Source organism: Podarcis tiliguerta, assembly GCF_965153285.1.
Source record: "Podarcis tiliguerta genome assembly, chromosome: 10".
NCBI classification, from domain to species: domain Eukaryota; kingdom Metazoa; phylum Chordata; class Lepidosauria; order Squamata; family Lacertidae; genus Podarcis; species Podarcis tiliguerta.
This window is the reverse complement of record NC_139543.1, coordinates 45,990,234-46,010,383: the sequence shown is the minus strand read 5'-3', so window position 1 is coordinate 46,010,383 and position 20,150 is coordinate 45,990,234. Positions and strand designations below refer to the sequence as shown.

Sequence of the window (20,150 nt, the reverse complement as noted above, 5' to 3'; positions counted from 1 at the left end):
AAGACCTTTCTTATTGCTGGTCAAACTTCATTAGTGAAAACCAGATGTGAAATGGGTTAAAAGACCCTAAGCAAAGGAACAGCATGCTGTGTTTGGGGTTTTTTCCTTGTAGCCGATATTGTGTCCTCCTTATCTCATCCCTATCTGTCACACAACCTATTTTTAATAAAGTGTGTATTTGTTTTTCCTTGCCCTGGATACCATGCACTGTTTACTTTAATGGGGGCCTTCAGCTGGGGTGAGCTGGTCAACTGACTTGATGGAGTTTGAATCCTGAAGAATTTTGATTGGGATGTCGACTCTTTCCATGTTATCAATATAAACAGGGGTTTTTAATGCCAATTTTTGGTGTGTACGGAAAGGGATGTGCAGTTCAGGTGGTTTAGAGGTTGATCTTGGCTGGAATAACCCTATAAAGTAGGTTGAAGAGAGTCAATACATAGTAACTTTGCCAGAACAGCCAGTAAGATTTGCAAGTGAACGGGGATTAAAATCTAATTCCTCACAGCAGAATTCTCCTCTTTTGCACCAGACGTGGGTCAGTTGCTATTACAGTGGTACCTCAGGTTACGTACGCTTCAGGTTACAGACTCCGCTAACCCAGAAATAGTGCTTCAGGTTAAGAACTTTGCTTCAGGATGAGAACAGAAATCGTGTTCCGGCGGCGCGGCGGCAGCAGGAGGCTAAAGTGGTGCTTCAGGTTAAGAACAGTTTCAGATTAAGAACGGACCTCCGGAACGAATTAAGTACTTAACCTGAGGTACCACTGTATGTGCCAAACACCATGACCCACCCAACTACTCTTCTCTCTCTTGTCAGTCTAGGGACAGGCTTTCTCCAGCATCCTTTTCCAGCTCCGGCTTCTGGTTTGTTCCAGGACTAGATAGACTCTGTGGTGGGGATGTAACTAGCCATGAATTCAGCTTTCACCCTCAGGAGGCTAAATATCTTCCATACTCTCAGGAAATTATGGACTGCCTTTTTATTCAGGCTAGTTGCATGCTCACCACTGCACCGAATTATCTCCATAAAAGCCTTTTGAGCATTCTTTCTTGTTCCTCCTTTACCCGTTTGGGCCATCCTATGCAATTCCTTTCCTTCTTTTGGTGCTTGCATTCTTTGCACACTATTATCATGCTCCCCCCTGTAGACCTGCTTTTGCCCGGCTCAGCATATTTAATTCCCTTTAATCTTTTCATGCAATGCAGCCGATTCATCCCTCCGATCAATTTGGCTTTGTTTCTGTGTCAAATGGCATGGTGTCCTAAGACGAAACACAACACACGGCAGTGCTGCTAAATCGCTTTGGCTGTTTCCTGCAGAATCATGCAACGGTCATCTTAAAATTGGCATTTCCTGCTGATCCTCCAGATGTGCTTAGCCTACCACTCCCATCAGCCCTGACCATTGGCCATGCTGGCTGGCTTGAACTTGACAGAGAGTTCAGAGTCCAGCAATATCACAGGTTCACACTGTATAATATGGAAGATCCACAAGCTGAAACCTGGTCCGTGTGGCTTGCAGCTCTCCATCATTTTAGTGTTGCCATCATACAGGGTTAAATTTTATCCTTGCGCTTTTTCCACTGGGGAAAATGCCTGACACACCATGCATCTTTCTTAGATAAATGTGCTCCATCTCATTACTTTGATGTTTGTTGCGGCTACTACTTCTGTGCTATCTTGCTTCTAATCTGCGTGACGGCCCAGTCTATTTGGACTTAAAATGCCATGGAGACGCAGTACAACATTTGGCTGCAAAAATGCAAATATATTACACATGCTGCATTCCTTTGGCCCCTTTTGAAACCTGGGTGTAACTGGCTCAAGTGATCCATTATAATCGCTAGCTGTTTATTTTTCATGTTTCTGTAACCATCTAAATACCTAGGGATTTTCTTGCAAAACTCCTCGTGTATTTCTTCTTCTGGGAGCTAGCAACCCAGACATTGGTGGTTAATCTGGAATGAGATGGAGGAAACTAGGAAGTGGATAAGAGCATGGTTCTCTGGTTTGGTAAATGATGCAATGATGCTTCTGGTGCATCAAATGTTTTAGTACTGTACAACATATGTAGTATTCTGGGATTAAATGGGACTGACTTTTAACAAAACTAGAACAGCAATCCTAACAAATTTGAAGTCATTGGAGATGATCTAGATTTGTTGTTGCCTTGCACAGTGCTGCTAGTGTTACTTGAATTTAGCATTGCTTGTTGTGACCCAGGGGTGGGTGGGCAATGGAGTAAAATTGAAGCTCATGGTTAATTGCACCTTTTTTAGCATAGCCATCTTAAATTGTTGTTGAATGGAATCTGCATACATTTAAAATACACGACTTCTCCCAAATAATTCTGGGAACTGTAGTTAACCCCACACAGTTCCCAGTACCTTTAAACTACAGTTCCCAGGATTCTTTGGGTGGAGCGGGAAATGTATGGTGCATACACAGCCCTAGGACCTGGAGCAGCTGGTTTAAATTACGAGAAAGAACGTCAGGAAGAACTTCGTGAAAGTATGAGCCATTTTGCAGGGAAAGCAGACTGCCTCAGAAAGTTGTGGGCTTTACTTGGTTCGATATTTTTAGGCCTCTGCTAATTGGAGATGCTGTAGCAACAGATTTTCTGCATTGGCAAATGGTTGGACTTGATGTTGTTTGAGATCCCTTCCAATTCTATGATTCTAACTGCTGTTGCTTGCTGCTGTTTGCACCATTTTCTACCTTCCGCCGTGATTTCTAGTTTCCTTTTTGGGAAGCAGAATGGGCAATGGCTTCCTAACTCAGCACATTCTGACAGTGTTCTTCAGATCCTTGTGGTTCTTCACTCCCCCCTCCCCCAATGTGCTGCCCAAGCAATTGTTTCGGTATTCATGCTCTAGCAATGTTTAGACTGCGGTCATTTTTTATCACATCCCAATTGTCAGCATGAGTTCCTTGGCTTCCTGTTACTTTTTCATTCTTGCCTCGTTGCTGGCCAAGGGAGGCCTTTTGGTTTCAACCGGATGGCTCATCACTCCACTTCTGAGTTGATTTGTAATGTGACGTCTCTGTTGATCTGAGGCAACAAAAAGACCATTGGGGCGTATGTATGTCTGGGTTGGACAGGACAATTCTTTTTTTCAAGTTTGCTAAAAATGCTTGACTCTTAGACTTTTAGGCCATATTCATGCGATACATTTAAAGCACCATGATCCCGCTTTAAACAGTTGTTGCTTCCCCTGAATATTTCTGGGAACTGTGTATTAAGGGTGCTGAGAACCCTATTCCCCTCCCAAAGCTACAATTCCCAGAGTTCCCTATGAAGAGGGTTTGATTTACACCACTCTGGGAATTTGTAGCTCTGTGGGTGAAATAAGGGTCTTCTAACAACTCTCAGCACCCTTAACAAACTACAGTCCCCAGAATTATTTGGATGAAGCCACAACTGTTTAAAGTGGTATCATCGTGCTTTAAATGTATGGTTTGAATGTGGCCTTAAAGGGGTGCCTGGAAATGGGTAAAAGACAATGCAACGAGATCTCTCTTGGAGACTGCCTGCATACCTGAACAAAAGCTACTGTATGCATTCAGGACAAAATTAAAAATATCACTATTGAATGCAAGTTTTGCTTCTACACTTGCTCCAGGAGGAAGGATCTGCCAAATTTGGTGTATGCTCCACTTTGTGTCGTCATCTTGGGTGCATTATTATTATTGTTGTTGTTGTTAAATAATAACAACTCTTTTATTATTTTTAAATTTTATTATACATTTTTACAGTAAAGTAAATAGTAAAGGGGGGGGAGGGAAGAAACAAAAGAAGACACAGGATAACGTAACAATAACATAATGACATTAAAATGTTAATAATAATAATAATCCTGACTTCTAAAAGGTAGAGATCATTCTGTGGCAACTTAACAAGTTGCAAAACAATAAAGTGGAACAAACAGCGTCCGATCCCGTTTGAAAGTTAAACATTCTTCTGGGCTTGAGAGCTTTAAATCCTTCTGTACGGATGGGCAGAGGTGCGATTGTACCTTGGCAGAGAAAGGGTGGTTTGAGCATGAAGCAGTGAGGACGTGAGGACCGCACAGTCCCATTTGTTGACTTTGCGTCCCCTGCCTCCTCCCTGGGGTGTTTAGCAATCCTGGAGGTGCAGAGTGAAGGAGCCTGGGTCACCTGGCTCTGGTTTCCATGTGGCTTTTCTTTCCCCTCCTTCCTGTTGACATTCAGTCCCTGCAATCGGACACCCCAGCTCAGCCCGGGCAGCGATAGGCTGGGAATGGCAGTTGTAGCAACAGGTGGCCCTGCCCCGTGTCCAATCCGGTTGTACCGTTTGGGGCGGGCCGGGACTCCTCCGTGCTTTGAGCCTGCCTGCCATAACCTTGGGTGTAACCCAAGAACTCAGCCTTGGGAGATGAAAGCAGGGAAAGTTTCGCTGAGCTGGGTTTGCAAAATCACCTGGCCATCCTGACGGATGCTTTCTTAGGAAGACTGCAGGGAACTCTGAGCACCCACCTGGAAGGAGCTGCTGAGCTGCTTCCCACTCTTACCTTCTTCCCAGGTGTGGAGGATGTGGCAGGATGTGGCTCGTTGGCTGGACAGCTTTCCTGTGAATGGCCATCTTGATGCAGATGACTCTCTGGTATGGATACGTCCCCTTCTGCTTTTCCCATTTCAGGGGTGGAGAGAGGCAGCCGTCTGGTCTCGCTACAGCATGGAAACCCATCTTGAAGCCTCAGGATTATAGAATCCAGATATACTTCCACCTACTCGCTTGTGTTCAGACTGGGCCTGAGGCACCCCCAATTTGAAAAGCTTGGGTTTTGAGGAAAAGCAGATCTTCCCTGCCTCACTAGGAACGGATCTATCTGGAGCTATGTGGGCAGAATGGGGAAGCAGAGTAAATGAAACCTCTGCAAGGCAGGCAGTGTCATTAGCAAAGTTGAAACGGTTCTGAAAAGTACCAAAATCCAAGAGGATCGGAGGAGAGGCAAGATAGGAAGGTGTTTGTGTGTAGTGGGGGTACATTTTGCTTGTGAATGGGGCTGTATCTAGCCTGCTGCTTTTGATACCTTTACTTGTCCCTCCGTTCCCCCTTGATATTTATAGTAAGCGGTGCATCCAAATATTTAATTGTTTTCTCCGGATTTTTATTGTGTGTGTGTGTGCTGTGTGGGTGGGTGGGAGCTATGCCCATGTTTGATTTTGTGAAGCAAGAGGGATGAATGTTGCTCTATGTCAGCTGTTCTGAACTGGGAGGCAAAACTGGTTCGGCTGTAGCAGCCTTTGGTGAGAGTGAGTGTGTGGCATTTTGGCTTTGATTTCGCATGGCATCCACCCTGTTTCTGTTGACTGTGCACAAGGCCTTTGCCAGCAGATGGGGTGATGGTGGAAAGTGGGGGGGGGGGGCAGGTTGCTCATCGGAGAAACCTCCCTTGCGCTTCAAGAAAAGTGCTTTTAATCTCAGATCTGACTTGTTCCATAGCTTTGGGCAAGTAATTTTAATATATTGTATGTTTACTCCTCTCTTGTGTGGACATGACAAAACGAACGCTTGTTTGCTTGTTCAAACGAAAGCTGATGAAAATACGCTCTGGATTCTTTTTTCATTTTCACAAACAAAACAGAACCCAGTCTTTCTACTTCATGGTAATGATTCTAGTTAATAATGAAAAGATGCAATTTCTGAAGGAAAGCTAATGATAGGAAATGGTCTGTCCGTTTCTTCAAATCATGTCTCTCAACTTGACACAATATTCATTATGGGTGAGGAAATCATTGGGGGGCAGCCAGAATTACTTGCACAAATGAGCAGCTGTGAGTTTTTATACTGTTCAGCAGTGGAGCAGACTCCCTCGGGAAGTCGTGGGCTCTCCTTCCTTGGAGGTTTTTAAGCAGAGGTTGGGTGGCCATCTGTCAGGGATGCTTTAGTTGAGATTCCCCTATAGAAGGGGGGTGGACTAGATGACCCCTGGTGTCCCTTTCAACTCTAAGATTCTATGATTCGGTACCACAGTGATGCTATAAGTGTTACTCAAAATCTGAACTGAAATAATTTAGCAGCATCCCTAAGGAATACGTAATTTAAATCTGGTGTCTCCTGTTTCTCTGTTCCTGGCGTGCTGCTTACAAAAGAAATTGTTAGATGGTGTGTGCTATCTGATTGAATCAGGAGGCTAATTCACTGTTTATGTATGTGTATATACACTCAGCATTGTGGGTTTTTTAAACAAAACCCAAAGAACCAGATAAATATATATTATGTTTTGGCTTCAGGAAAATACAGTGTGGTTAAAATAAAAATGCTTCACACACACAAAAATCTCACAGTAGCATCAATTAATGGCAAGCTTAAGATTGTGCAATTATTTATTATTGCATTTATATCCCAATTTTCCTCCAGTGAGCTTTAAGTTGGCGTATATGGTTTTCACAACAACCCTGTTAGGTAGATTAGGCTGCAAAACAGTGACTGGCCCAAGGTCACCCAGTGAGCTTCATGGCTGAGTGGAGATTTGAACCCTGATCTCTCAGGTCCTAGTCAGACACTCTAACCATTGCACCATGTTTGCTGGGGATAATTGCTCCTCTCCAAAGAACAGAAATCCCTGGAGTGCTGAACTGTAATAGTTATTGGAACTAGGAAAATTAGATCTAGCTTGAATTTTCTCTCTTGGAGTGCTTTAACCAGGGGCATAGTAAAAAGTCTGGGGTGCCTCTCTTTTTAAAAAAAACTTCCTGAATCAGCTTAAGGGTCTGCCTGATCCTGCCTCCCTTGATCTGCAGATGTTTTGGCCTCGCATCAGCCTCAGCCAGCATGCTCAATAGTCAGGGACCAGGGAATTCTACTCCAAACCTTCTGCAGGCCTCAGGTTGGAGTAATGTATCATTTTCATTTTTGCACAACCAGAGACTAGCCAGACACCTCCTCTGCTCGTTACAAGTAAGCGTAGAACTTGATTCTTCTAATTGCCACAAGTGCCATCTTTCTACGCTCCAGTTTTCCAGATATTTATTTCAACCATTTAATCCATCTTAATTACAATTGCGTATGCATGGTATGGGACGTGGGTGGCGCTGTGGGTAAAAGCCTCAGCGCCTAGGGCTTGCCGATCGAAAGGTCGGCGGTTCGAATCCCCGCGGCGGGGTGCGCTCCCGTCGTTCGGTCCCAGAGCCTGCCAACCTAGCAGTTCGAAAGCACTCTCGGGTGCAAGTAGATAAATAGGGACCGCGGGAAGGTAAACGGCGTTTCTGTGTGCGGCTCTGGCTTGCCAGAGCAGCGATGTCACGCTGGCCACGTGACCCGGAAGTGTCTCTGGACAGCGCTGGCCCCTGGCCTCTTGAGTGCGATGGGCGCACAACCCTAGAGTCTGTCAAGACTGGCCCGTACGGGCAGGGGTACCTTTACCTTTACCTTATGCATGGTATACAGAAACTCGGCCCATTATTTTCATCATATACAGACTATAAAATCAGAATTCAGTGATAACGCCTGCTAGAATAAAAAGGAAGTCTTCAATTTTTTTGTTCAGGTATCGTTAGATCTCAGACATACAGATTTCTTGCAGACGTCTACGTTTGTCTTCAATCTCATGCCATTTCATAAATGTCTCTGTGTGTTTTCCCCTCCCTCTTTCCAGCCGGATCTTCTCAATTTCAAGAAGGGATGGATGTCCATATTGGAGGAGCCAGGAGAGGTAGGTCCAAAGAAATAAGTGTATTCCTCTTCTCCCTCCTCCCCAACAAGCAGCAGCGATGACTGTTGCTTTTGACTTCCCTTCATGGTTGAATGTGCTGTTTCTTGGAAACTTTTCTTGTGCCTGGTGCGTGAAAACCTCTCTGGATTTTAAAAACAAGCCAATAAATGTACAGAAAACGAACCTGTCTGGAGCAACCTTGCAGAATTCCTTTTTGGAATGAAATGGAGGCACAGCTGAGAACCTGGGAACCCCAAGACTAGGCATTCTTACTGCTACTTTTACCTAGCATGCTTTGTGTATTCCACAACCCCTGTTGCACGTTTCCTGTCAATCTCTGCCCTACATCTCATTGAATAAACGCTGGGAGGGAGGTGTCTCCTGAGCAGGTGGAGTGGTCAGAGTTGAGTTTGGCACCTTCTTCTTTTTTTATTGAGTGCAAGTTTGAAAGGTCAATGAATGCTGTGCACTTCCGTCGACGTTTTAATTTAGCTCTCCCCTCTTGTCTTGCCCTCCCCCTTTTCCTTCCCCTTTTTAATGGTTCTGTCTGCAGTGGACGAAGCATTGGTTTGTGTTGACAGACTCGAGCCTGAGGTATTACAGGGACTCCAATGCTGAGGAGGTAAGAAAAGCTTCCTGGCCTGCATGACCTCTCCTGCACGGGGGGGAACTAGCACAACGATGGAGAGAAATTTACGGGTGTTCTTTGTTAAAAGCACAGCATGCCATTATTACCTCTTGTTTCCAATTTTCAGGTTGTGAGTGCCGTTCCTTGTGTAGCCCACACAGCACCACACAAGCACAGGTCCTGGCTGCACCATGTGTTTGTATAATAATAATAATAATAATAATAATAATAATAATAATAATACCCCACCCATCTGGGCAGCTTACAACATATCTAAAAACATCAATCCTTAAAAACCTCCCTAAACAGGGCTGCCTTCAGATGTCTTCTAAAAGTCAGGTACAGTCGTACCTTAGATCCCGAAAGCCTTGCGAGTCAAACGTTTTGGCTCCTGAACGCCGCAAACCTGGAAGTAAGAGTTGCAGTTTGTGAACATTCTTTGGAACCCGAATGTCCAACGTGGCTTCTGATTGGCTGCAGGAGCTTCCTGCAGCCAATCAGAAGCCGCACCTTGGTTTCTGAATGTTTTGAAAGTCTAATAGACTTCCAGAAGGGATTCCATTCGGCTTCAGAGGTACAATTGTAGTTGTTTATGTCCTTGACATCTGATGGGAGGATGCCCTAAATTTGTTTCACAAGATTTAGATTGTAATAAAACCTCCAAGCAGTTTATAATACTACAAGTAAGAAACTATTATAAGCAGTGATTTAAAACATTCAAAATGTAATCAGAATCACCGATCAGCTAAAAACCTGATTGAAACACATATTTTACATTGTCTGGATAGGTTTTCTTAAACAAAAATGTTTTTTGCAGCAGCCAGAAAGAGTACAGTGAAGGTGCTGCCTGATATTAATAGAGTGGTTTAATGATGAATCCCCCTTCCTTGGGAACTTGGAGAATTGTAGCCCTCTAAGGGGGAAATAGGGTCTCCTAACAATTCTCAGCACCCTTAACTATCTTCAGTTCCCGGAATGGTTTGCAGGAAGACATGGCTGTTTAAAGTGAGGGGGTTCTGCTTTAAATGTATGGTGCAGATGTACACGGGGGAGGCACTGGTAGGCTTGGGGGAAATTAGTTTTGCAAAAGTGCAAGAATCTTGGAGGGGGTGGAACCCAAACCAGCCCAAGGAGGACTGAGCTTGCTCAGTGCTCACCCCAATGCTGACTGTTGGTCTAAAAATAGAAAACTGGAGGGGTGAGAGTGGGAATGGCTGGAACATCACACTGCAACATTTTGTTACAGTTTCTGCTTGTTGGACATTATTATTTGTGGCGGGGGCGGGGGCAAGCAAAAGTGTGCATGGGACACAGCTTGTAAGGGCAGAGTGGAAACTGGGAATCCTGTATCCTATTTTCTGTTAACTGAGGAGGATTGTTGTTGTTGTTTAGTCGTGTCCGACTCTTCGTGACCCCATGGACCAGAGCACGCCAAGCACTCCTGTCTTCCACTGCCTCCCGCAATTTGGTCAGACTCATGTTTGTAGCTTCGAGAACACTGTCCAGCCATCTCGTCCTCTGTCGTCCCCTTCTCCTTGTGCCCTCAATCTTTCCCAACATCAGGGTCTTTTCCAGGGAGTCTTCTCTTCTCATGAGGTGGCCAAAGTACTGGAGCCTCAGCTTCACGACCTGTCCTTCCAGTGAGCACTCAGGGCTGATTTCCTTAAGAATGGATACGTTTGATCTTCTTGCAGTCCATGGGACTCTCAAGAGTCTCCTCCAGCACCATAATTCAAAAGCATCAATTCTTCGGTGATCAGCCTTCTTGATGGTCCAGCTCTCACTTCCATACATCACTACTGGGAAAACCATGGCTTTAACTATACGGACCTTTGTTGGCAAGGTGATATCTCTGCTTTTTAAGATACTGTCTAAGTTTGCCATCGCCTTTCTCCCAAGGAGCAGGCGTCTTTTAATTTCATGACTGCTGTCACCATCTGCAGTAATCATGGAGCCCAAGAAAGTAAAATTTCTCACTACCTCCATTTCTTCCCCTTCTATTTGCCAGGAGGTGATGGGACCAGTGGCCATGAGCTTTGTTTTTTTTGATGTTGAGCTTCAGACCATATTTTGCGCTCTCCTCTTTCACCCTCAATAAAAGGTTTTTTAATTCCTCCTCACTTTCTGCCATCAAGATTGTGTCATCTGCATATCTGAGGTTGTTGATATTTCTTCCAGCGATCTTAATTCCAGCTTGGGATTCATCCAGCCCAGCCTTTCACATGATGAATTCTGCATATAAGTTAAATAAGCAGGGAGACAATATACAGCCTTGTTGTACTCCTTTCCCAATTTTGAACCAATCAGTTGTTCCATATCCAGTTATAACTGTAGCTTCTTGTCCCACATAGAGATTTCTCAGGAGACAGGTGAGGTGATCAGGCACTCCCATTTCTTTAAGAACTTGCCATAGTTTGCTGTGGTCGACACAGTCAAAGGCTTTTGCATAGTCAATGAAGCAGAAGTAGATGTCTTTCTGGAACTCTCTAACTTTCTCCATAATCCAGCGCATGTTTGCAATTTGGTCTCTGGTTCCTCTGCCCCTTCGAAATCCAGCTTGCACTTCTGGGAGTTCTCGGTCCACATACTGCTTAAGCCTGCCTTGAAGAATTTTAAGCATAACCTTGCTAGCGTGTGAAATGAGTGCAATTGTGCGGTAGTTGGAGCATTCTTTGGCACTGCCCTTCTTTGGGATTGGGATGTAGACTGATCTTCTCCAATCCTCTGGCCACTGCTGAGTTTTCCAAACTTGCTGGCATAATGAGTGTAGCACCTTCACAGCATCATCGTTTAAAATTTTAAATAGTTCAGCTGGAATATCATCACTTCCACTAGCCTTGTTATTAGCAGTGCTTTCTAGGCCCATTTGACTTCGCTCTCCAGGATGTCTAGCTCAAGCTCAGCAACCACACTACCTGGGGTGTACGAGCCATCCATTTTTTTCTGGTATAGTTCCTCTGTGTATTCTTGCCGCCTCTTCTTGATGTCTTCTGCTTCTGTTAGGTCCTTTCCACTTTTGTCCTTTATTATGGTAATCTTTGTACGAAATGTTCCTTTCATATTTCCGATTTTCTTGAACAGATCTCTGGTTCTTCCCATTCTCTGTTGTTTTCCTCTATTTCTTTGCATTGCTCGTTTAAGAAGGCCTTCTTGTCTCTCCTTGCTATTCTTTGGAAATCTGCATTCAATTTCCTGTATCTTTCACTATCTCCCTCACATTTTGCTTGCCTTCTCTCCCCCGCTATTTGTAAGGCCTCGTTGGACAGCCACTTTGCTTTCTTGCATTTCTTTTTCATTGGGATGGTTTTAGTTGCTGCCTCCTGTATAATGTTACGAGCCTCCATCCATAGTTCTTCAGGCACTCTGTCCACCAAATCTAAATCCTTAAACCTGTTCCTCACTTCCACTGTGTATTCATAAGGGATTTGACTTAGATTGTATCTTACCGGCCCAGTGGTTTTTCCTACTTTCTTCAGTTTAAGCTTGAATTTTGCTATAAGAAGCTGATGATCTGAGCCACAGTCAGCTCCAGGTCTTGTTTTTGCTGACTGTATAGAGCTTCTCTATCTTTGGCTGCAGAGAATATAATCAATCTGATTTCGATGCTGCCCATCTGGTGATGTCCATGTGTAGAGCCGTCTCTTGTGTTGTTGGAAAAGAGCGTTTGTGATGACCAGCTTGTTCTCTTGGCAGAACTCTATTAGCCTTTGCCCTGCTTCATTTTGAACTCCAAGGCCAAACTTGCCAGTTGTTCCTTTTATCTCTTGACTCCCTACTTTAGCATTCCAATCCCCTATAATGAGAAGAACATCCTTCTTTGGTGTCATTTCTATAAGGTGTTGTAAGTCTTCATAGAACTGGTCAATTTCAGTTTCTTCAGCACCAGTGGTTGGTGCATAAACTTGGATTACTGTGATGTTAAAAGGTCTGCCTTGGATTTGTATCGAGATCATTCTATCATTTTTGAGATTGCATCCCAGTACAGTTTTCGCCACTCTTTTGTTGACTATGAGGGCCACTCCATTTCTTTTACGGGATTCTTGCCCACAGTAGTAGATATGATGGTCATCCGAACTGAATTTGCCCATTCCCGTCCATTTTAGTTCACTGATGCCCAGGATGTCAATATTTATTCTTGCCATCTCATTTTTGACCACATCCAACTTACCCAGGTTCATGGTTCTTACATTCCAGGTTCCTATGCAATATTTTTCTTTACAGCATTGGACTTTCCTTTCGCTTCCATGCATATCTGCAACTGAGCATCCTTTCGGCTTTGGCCCAGCCGCTTCATCAGCTCTGGATCTACTTGTACTTGTCCTCCGTTCTTCCTCAGTAGCATGTTGGACGCCTTCCGACCTGAGGGGCTCATCTTCCAGCATCATAACTTTTATATGCCTGTTGTCTTTGTCCATGGAGTTTTCTTGGCAGGGATACTGGAGTGGCTTGCCGGTTCCTGCTCCAGGTGGATCACGTTTGGTCAAAACTCTCCACTATGACCTGTCCATCTTGGGTGGCCCTGCACGGCATAGCTCATAGCTTCTCTGAGTTATTCAAGCCCCTTCGCTACGGCAAGGCAATGATCCATGAAGGGGAACTGAGGAGGATTAGTAAACTAGAATTTTAATAATGTCAGGTCTGTGGGGTATGGGGAAAATATTGGAGGAAAGTAGATAGGATGTGATAGACAAGTGCAGTGTGTGTGTGTGTGTGTGTGTGTGTGTGTGTACATGTACATGCATGCTTTTTGTTGTTGGTGGTGGTGATGCTATTAAGTGAGGTTCCTTGTTTAAGCTGATGGTCTGGTGGTCATTTAGGCCGATGAACTGGATGGAGAGATTGACCTTCGCTCTTGCACCGACGTGACAGAATATGCAGTGCAGCGGAACTATGGCTTCCAGATACACGTGAGTGCTTAGAACCCATAGAGCAAAAAGGCCATCTGGCCTATGCGTATTTTAGATTATTAGATACTGCTGCAATAACCATGTTGTTTGAAATGCGGAGGTGGGGTAGATATTTCTGCCTGCAGTTCACTTCAGTCCTTGATTATATAGTGTACAAGTTCTTCATTCTAACACCAGGGCGCATATGTTGGGTGGTTGAGTGGCAAGGGGCTTCTTCTATTCTTATTGGCCCAATTCCTGATTGATAATGTTGCTCCTCGAGATAAGGAAGAGGTACCACAGCCCATGGACACACTTCCAGGTGGCAAGTGCCCCTGGGGATGCTTGGAGGGGGCTGTCTGCTGCCAGCTCTCTTTTCTAATGGATGCATTCAATCTCATGGAACAGGAACACCTGCAGCCAGAAAGGAGAAGGTGGAGCAGAGTCAGGGACCATCGTCTTATTAAGTGTCTGTAATTTACATGTAGAAAGTGAGACCAAAGAGTCTTGGGCCAAAGATTCTTGGACTCAAGTCTCACTTAATTCAAAAGGCTCTCCTATTTAGATTTTGGAAATATAAGAAAACAATTGTGGGTACCATTAAATACCCATTTCACGGAAGAAAAACTGGTCATGCTCAGGGCCTCCAAACAGGCAAAATGCATGAATCACCAATGGCACCAGGCCAAAAAATTAGGCAACCCTCCTAAATCCAGAACAACTCAATTGAAAATAATAATAATAATGTGGTGGGGGAGGGAAGGGGAGCTCAGGGGGGGGGGGGCTTGGCAGTTGCTATTGGGATGAGCATATATGAGGCCCTGTTTAGCCAAGCCCCACATTTTTAGGCTCTGTGGAAATAGATATGTTTGCCAGATATGCTTGAAGGGTTCAGTGGCAATGAAGCCTTGCGTTGCATCTTCAGATCTCTTTGCTGTATTTGAAGGAGAGTACACGTTCTGTGTCCGGTTTTTCCCTTTCAGACTAAAGATGGCGTCTTTACGTTGTCTGCGATGACATCGGGAATCCGGCGGAACTGGATAGAAGCTCTGAGGAAAAGTATACGCCCTGCCAGTGTGCCGGATGTCACAAAGTAGGCACCTTCAGATATTTCCCCCCTTGTCTCTGACAGCACAGCAATTTTGATCCGGTTTCCTGATTTATTAATTGGTCTGATCTGTATGAAACAGTAAGCCAAAGTTAAACAAACTGTGGCTTACTGGGGATGATTGAGGGGGTTGGTGCGTGGTGCTCAAATGGGTCCTCTCCTCCTCCTGCCACACTGGCAGGAAACGGATCAGAGCACTGGCTTGGCATTAGGCAAGAAACAAATGCTCATCATTTTTCTCTCTCTCCAAAAATACATGAGAACTAGCCAAGAACACTTGTTTCAATAAATCTAGTTTTGTTCCTTTGGCCATTGCAGTCGCTCAGTGTGTTATCCTATGTCACAGATAAGCTATCTGATATTACTCCTGCGATTAAAGACAGTTGCTTGTTGCAGCAAATCATTAGCCGCTGCTTTGGGGCTGGTGGGCAGTAATGACCTCTTAGCCAAACAAGCAAAGAAACACGCACAAGTTCTCTTTTGGTAGTTCTGATGGTAGGTTAATACTCATATCCTTTGGGTGGGGAGTTCTGAAGGCCACGTTCAGAACAAACGTGGTAGAACTGCGATGCTAAAGAGTCTGGCAGAGAGTTTTTACAGAGTTAGGAAGCTGCATCTATCTATCTTGAGATTAGGGAGTCTCCAGCCCGTGGGCTAGACCTCCCCATTTGGCCCTGCTGGCCATTGGAGCCATGGCACACTCACCTGCCCTATACCTGGGGTCAGACATGGCATCGGGTGAGATGGGTAAAAAACCTGGCTCACCTGAAAAGGGGGTTTGCAGGCATCACCCATCAGCTTGTTGTCTGCCGATGGCCAAAGCACTTCTTTCAGCATGCATCACAAGTGCTCTGCAAGACCCTGGCAGCCAAAAAAACAACAGTCATCTGATGTCACTCTGCCCACCTAGAATCATAAAATTGTAGAGTTGGAAGGGACCAAGCTGTAACAGCAGGCATCTAGCCCAACATCCTGCAATGTAGGAACCTTTTGCCCAATGTGGGGCTCGAACCCACAACTCGGAGATTAAGAGTCTCATGCTCTACCAGCTGAGCTCTGCCAGCAGGTATAAGCCGGCCTACTGATCTTGCTCAGCCTTGTCTACAGTAACCATCAGTCTCTCTCCAGGGTATCAGGCAGAGGTCTCTCACAGTCCTGATTGGAGATTCAGGCGCTTGAACCCGGGACTTCCTCCATGCCAAGCCTGTGCAATCTGGCAGGCCTCTGTAAGAACAGGATTAGGGATGGGCAATGCCGGGTTTTCAACATCACGATGTTATCACCCGTCAGACATCGCGATCTGGCGATACACTGCAATGTTGACACAACAAGCTGCATTGACCCCGGCCCTTAAGGCGTCAGGTTGAAACTGCTGCTGTTTGAGGGAGCTAAGGCAGCTTCACTTCAGCGCCTCGTGGGGCCGGGGACGATGCAACTTATAACCAGGGCTGGGGGGTGGAGAGATTCCCTCCATCCCGAGCACTTGGCATGGAGGGAACTGGCGCTGCTGAGCTGGGGGCCACGTGGACTCCCTCCCCCCACCCCCCAGCTGAGCATTAAACTGCTCTCGCCCTACCTCTGGCTTGCACAAGCCAGAGGCTTCTTTCAATTGCTCCGCTGAGAAGCACGTAGCTGTCCATGCTTCCGCAGAGCAGTTTAAAGTAGCCGAGGGAGGAACAAGTTATAACAGCTGCCAGTACACTGCCAGGTGAAGCCTCTGTCATGGTCTGCCTCTCATACATGTCCTGGGCGATATATCAATAGGCCATAGCTGCCAACTTTTCCCTTTTTTAAGGGAAATTCCCTTATTCCGAATAGGATTCCTCGCAAGAAAAGGGAAAAGTTGACAGCTGTGCAATAGGCCTAGACAGGATGCTGGGCTCAATGGGTCTTTGGCCTGATCCTGCAGCCACACCAAAAAAAAATCCTTTTGTGTCATCGCATGATGTAGCAGGGCTAACTGCACTTGGGCTGTTCCCTAGTCTGGGCATGACTGCATAACAGGATTGGGGATTTAGCCCGCTTTCGCGATGCTTGCCTGTGCCATTCTCACCTCTCCTCCTGATTCTAGGCTATCTGACAGCAATAAGGAGAATTCCTTCCGCAGCTATGGATCCCCCAAGAGCTCCGTCAGGACAGAGGAGCAGCGGCCAAGCACAGGATCTGAGGCGGTAACCAGGAGCGGCAGCAGCAGGAGAGCAGATGGGCCGCGCCACGCTTTTGACTACGTGGAGCTGTCGCCCTTGCAGCAGGGGCCCGCGGGCCACGGATCTCCGCAATGGACAAGAGGGAGCGCGAGAGCCACGGAGAGCGTGGCCAAGCGCGAAGAGCTGGAGAGGGACCTGGCTCTCCGCTCCGAGGAAAGGCGGAAGTGGTTTGAGTCTCCGGCCACTGGGGTCCTGCAGACAGACGGCCTGGCAGGGGACGTCTGCCCTAAAGCAGGAGGCCACGAGGCTCCGGGGGGCCCCCTCTCCGAAGCCCAGAGGACTCGGCTGAGCGAAGAGATAGAGAAGAAGTGGCAGGAGCTGGAGCGCTTGCCCCTGAAGGAATCCAAGCGGGTGCCCCTGATGGCGCTGCTGAACCAGGGCAAAGGAGCCCACGAGGGTGCAAACGAGGCGCTGGAGAAAGAGGTACGGTTAGTCATGGCTTGGCCTTAATCATTTTCAAGAAGAGAGTGCTGTTTCCTTTTTTTCGCAGGCTTGTTTCATATTTTGTGTCAGTCTTAGAAATTCAGGTATGTAAGCTAATCGCCCAATGGCACCTTAAACCTTGGTTTGTCTTGGTGCCTTTTTCTTTTCTTTTTTAGCAATGAGATTTTATTTATTTATTCTAATTGTTTTATTTGATTCTATGAATATAAATTTATAACAATACCAAATGCATATCCCTATAAAGAGATTTCTCTGAATAATAATAATAATAATAATTTATTATTTGTACCCCACCCTTCTGGCTGGGTTTCCCCAGCTACTCTGGGCGGCTTCCAGCAAAGATTGAAAATACATTAAAATGTCACATATTTAAAAACTTCCCTAAACAGGGCTGCCTTCAGATGTCTTCTAAATGTCAGGTGGTTGTTTATCTCTTTGACATCTGATGGGAGGGTGTTCCACAGGGCGGGCGCCACTACCGAGAAGGCCCTCTGCCTGGTTTCCTGTAGACTTACTCCCCATCCCCTCCGTGGGTCCTATTGTCAACATTTTCAACTTGCATATTATTTCATAATCTATATTTTGTATCTATCCATAGTGTTTGTTACATTACAAGTGAGATTAAAATCCTGCTAATGTTTTAATCTGCTTACAGTGGTCTCATAAAATGAGATTTTTTAAAATTACTGCTAGTATTATTATTAATTTCATTTCTATATCGCTTTATATTTTAAAGGGCGGGTAATCTCAAAGCGGTTTACAACACATTAAAAATCAAATAAAACAATCCAGAATAAAATAAATTCAAGCTCCGGGAAAATACTTCAGATCCTTCTCTAAATGACATGTGGCTTTTCCCCATGTTAATTTTCCTACTTATTTTATATAGCTGCTCCATAGCAGAAGTACTCTAGGAAGCCAGGGTAGTGTAGTGTTTAATAAGACCTGGGAGATCAGGGTTCAATTCCCCACTCAGTTATGAAGCTCACTAGGTGACCTTGGGCAACTCACAGCCTCTTAACAGGGGTGTCCAGACTTTTTTCAAAGAGGGCCAGATTTGATGAAGTGAACATGTGTGAGGGCCGACCGAAGTTTTTGAGCTTTTTTTAGAATATAAACTGCCCCAGGGGCCGGATTAAACCAACCGGCGGGCCGGATTAGGCCCCCAAAGCGGACTTTGGACATGCCTGTTGTAGGGATTAACTGAGGAACAGGGTGAACCATGTATTCCTTGGAGAAAAAGGTGGGATTTAAATGCAGTAAGTTAGTTCTTCTGTTTGCCTGCTTAGGAAAGCTGGAGAGACCAGCCAGATGTCAGTTGCCAACCCAGCATCCAGAGATCTCCACACAGTTGCAGTTGGATCCTCGCCAGTCGCAAAAAGCTAATTTCTAACCCTGCTCTGGGTGCCTCGGCCTCTCTCTGTTCTGAGCGTATATTGCCTTGTTGCAAAGAGCAGTGGTGGCTGGTGTCCCTTGAGATTGGTAGGGTGGCAGGCAAGGAGACAGGCAGTAGGGGGCGCCAAAGCCAATGACAGGCAGAGCCCACTGATTCCAGCTTTATCCTCCCTCCTCCTCCCTGTTAGGTCCTGCAAGGAGCACTGTGGAGACTAAGGAGGAGGGCAAAGCTGCCAGGCAGTGCCCACCCCTTAAACTGGCAAGATGGCAGGCAGGTGGGGGCTGGATAAGGGCAGACAGAGGTTAGTGCAGCATGTTGATTTGAAGAAATCCTTCAGTATGGTTAGACCTCATTTTTTTCCCTACACAGGTCCAGGTTCTGAGGTCACAGCTGGAGTCCTTGCGTGCCCACAGTGAAGCAAAATCTCACCGAGATGGGCACGCACCCCGAGGCTACATCTCTCAGGTAACAAAATAGCCTAGTGTGGTGATCTGAATCTGCCCGCTTTTCATTTTCTCTCCTCCCCACCAAGCTCATGTCATAAGGGCAGGGAAGCAAGGACTGGGGGGGTGCGGAGTCAACCTCATTTGCTTGCACTTAATATAGCTTATTGCTGCCATAGCAACCACAATCAGACCCATCTGTAATCAATGCTAATTATTTATAACTGTTGTATGCAAAGACCTCTCTGCCTAATGCATGGCCAGGGCAGTCTGATTTAGGAAAGATCAGAAGAGAGCCTGATCCTGGCCTGTCCTTATGCGTCACCTTTGTTGGTCTATTTATGCACCAAAAATAAGCAAAGCGTAGGTCTGGAGGGAAGAGCGGCAAGTTTAGCTAACACTGAAAGTATTTATTGCACTCTTGGCCCCAGAAGCCAGTTGCCATATGATTGCAGCCGCCTGCTGTGTTCTGTGTCGTGCAAATCAAACTCTAGAAACAAGTGCAAAATACTTATATTTGCACACTACATTTAAAAAATTGTTGGCACATAAATTAAAGCCGTGGGAAGAAATATTGAGAACTGGTTTGCAGTCTTCATGTAATGAACCGTAAGCCCTATAAAGGCTCAGTTTTGCCCCGCTTTTGTGTTTTTAATACATTTCTTTCCATTTGCGATGTGGTTTTTATAAACGAACGGTCATACAACTCCATCTAGTATAGAGTGTCTGTGGTGGGGGATCTCTACCATTCTTTTGTGATCATTTGCTATTCAGATGCCCCCATGTGGCAACCCAGGATATAAGCATGAGAGGGAAAGGCACTTCTGAATATTTCCATTTCACCGTGTGTGTGTGTGTGTGTGTGTGTGTGTGTGTGTGTGTGTGTGTTTCAAGACATGCAACTAGCTCTGGCCGTAGTGGAGAACCTTATTGCCCTCCAGATGCCGCTGAACTATAACTCCCATCATCCCTGATCCTTGGCCATGATGGCTTGGGCTGAAGGGACATGGAGCGTGACATCATTTGCAGGGCTGCAAGTTCCCCATCCCTGAACAATGGGGAGAACTGTGGGATGACATCATGATGACTACAGCTGCTGCTGCTGCTGCTGCTGCTGCTGCTGCTGCTGCTGCTGCTACTGCTACTTATAGGAAAAAGTTGGGTATACATAGCCACTGAGCCAGCTGTCTTTTAAGCACCTGAAATGTCTCTTGAATCAGGGTCCATGGCTTGGTTTGCCAAGCTCAGCCTTTGTTCACCCTAGATTTGCCCCCACTTAAGTCTCGCAGTCAGGCTGCCTGCAGCATTTCATTCTCTCCTCTCCTCTCCTCTCCTCTCCTCTCGCCCCCGCCACCCC

General features: G+C 45.7%; 1 protein-coding gene across 3 annotated transcripts in view; it reads left to right on the top strand.

The window, feature by feature from the left end:
- The window catches only part of TRIOBP (TRIO and F-actin binding protein), a 63,366-nt gene that overhangs the window by 34,968 nt on the left and 8,248 nt on the right, over positions 1 to 20,150 (top strand). For all 3 annotated transcript variants that reach the window (XM_083400723.1, XM_083400722.1, XM_083400721.1), the window contains exons 9-14: positions 7,625 to 7,681; positions 8,235 to 8,303; positions 13,127 to 13,216; positions 14,179 to 14,288; positions 16,375 to 16,933; positions 18,720 to 18,815. In XM_083400723.1, coding sequence (XP_083256849.1) covers positions 7,625 to 7,681; positions 8,235 to 8,303; positions 13,127 to 13,216; positions 14,179 to 14,288; positions 16,375 to 16,933; positions 18,720 to 18,815 — 981 coding nt within the window. The remainder of the gene's footprint in view (positions 1 to 7,624; positions 7,682 to 8,234; positions 8,304 to 13,126; positions 13,217 to 14,178; positions 14,289 to 16,374; positions 16,934 to 18,719; positions 18,816 to 20,150) is intronic.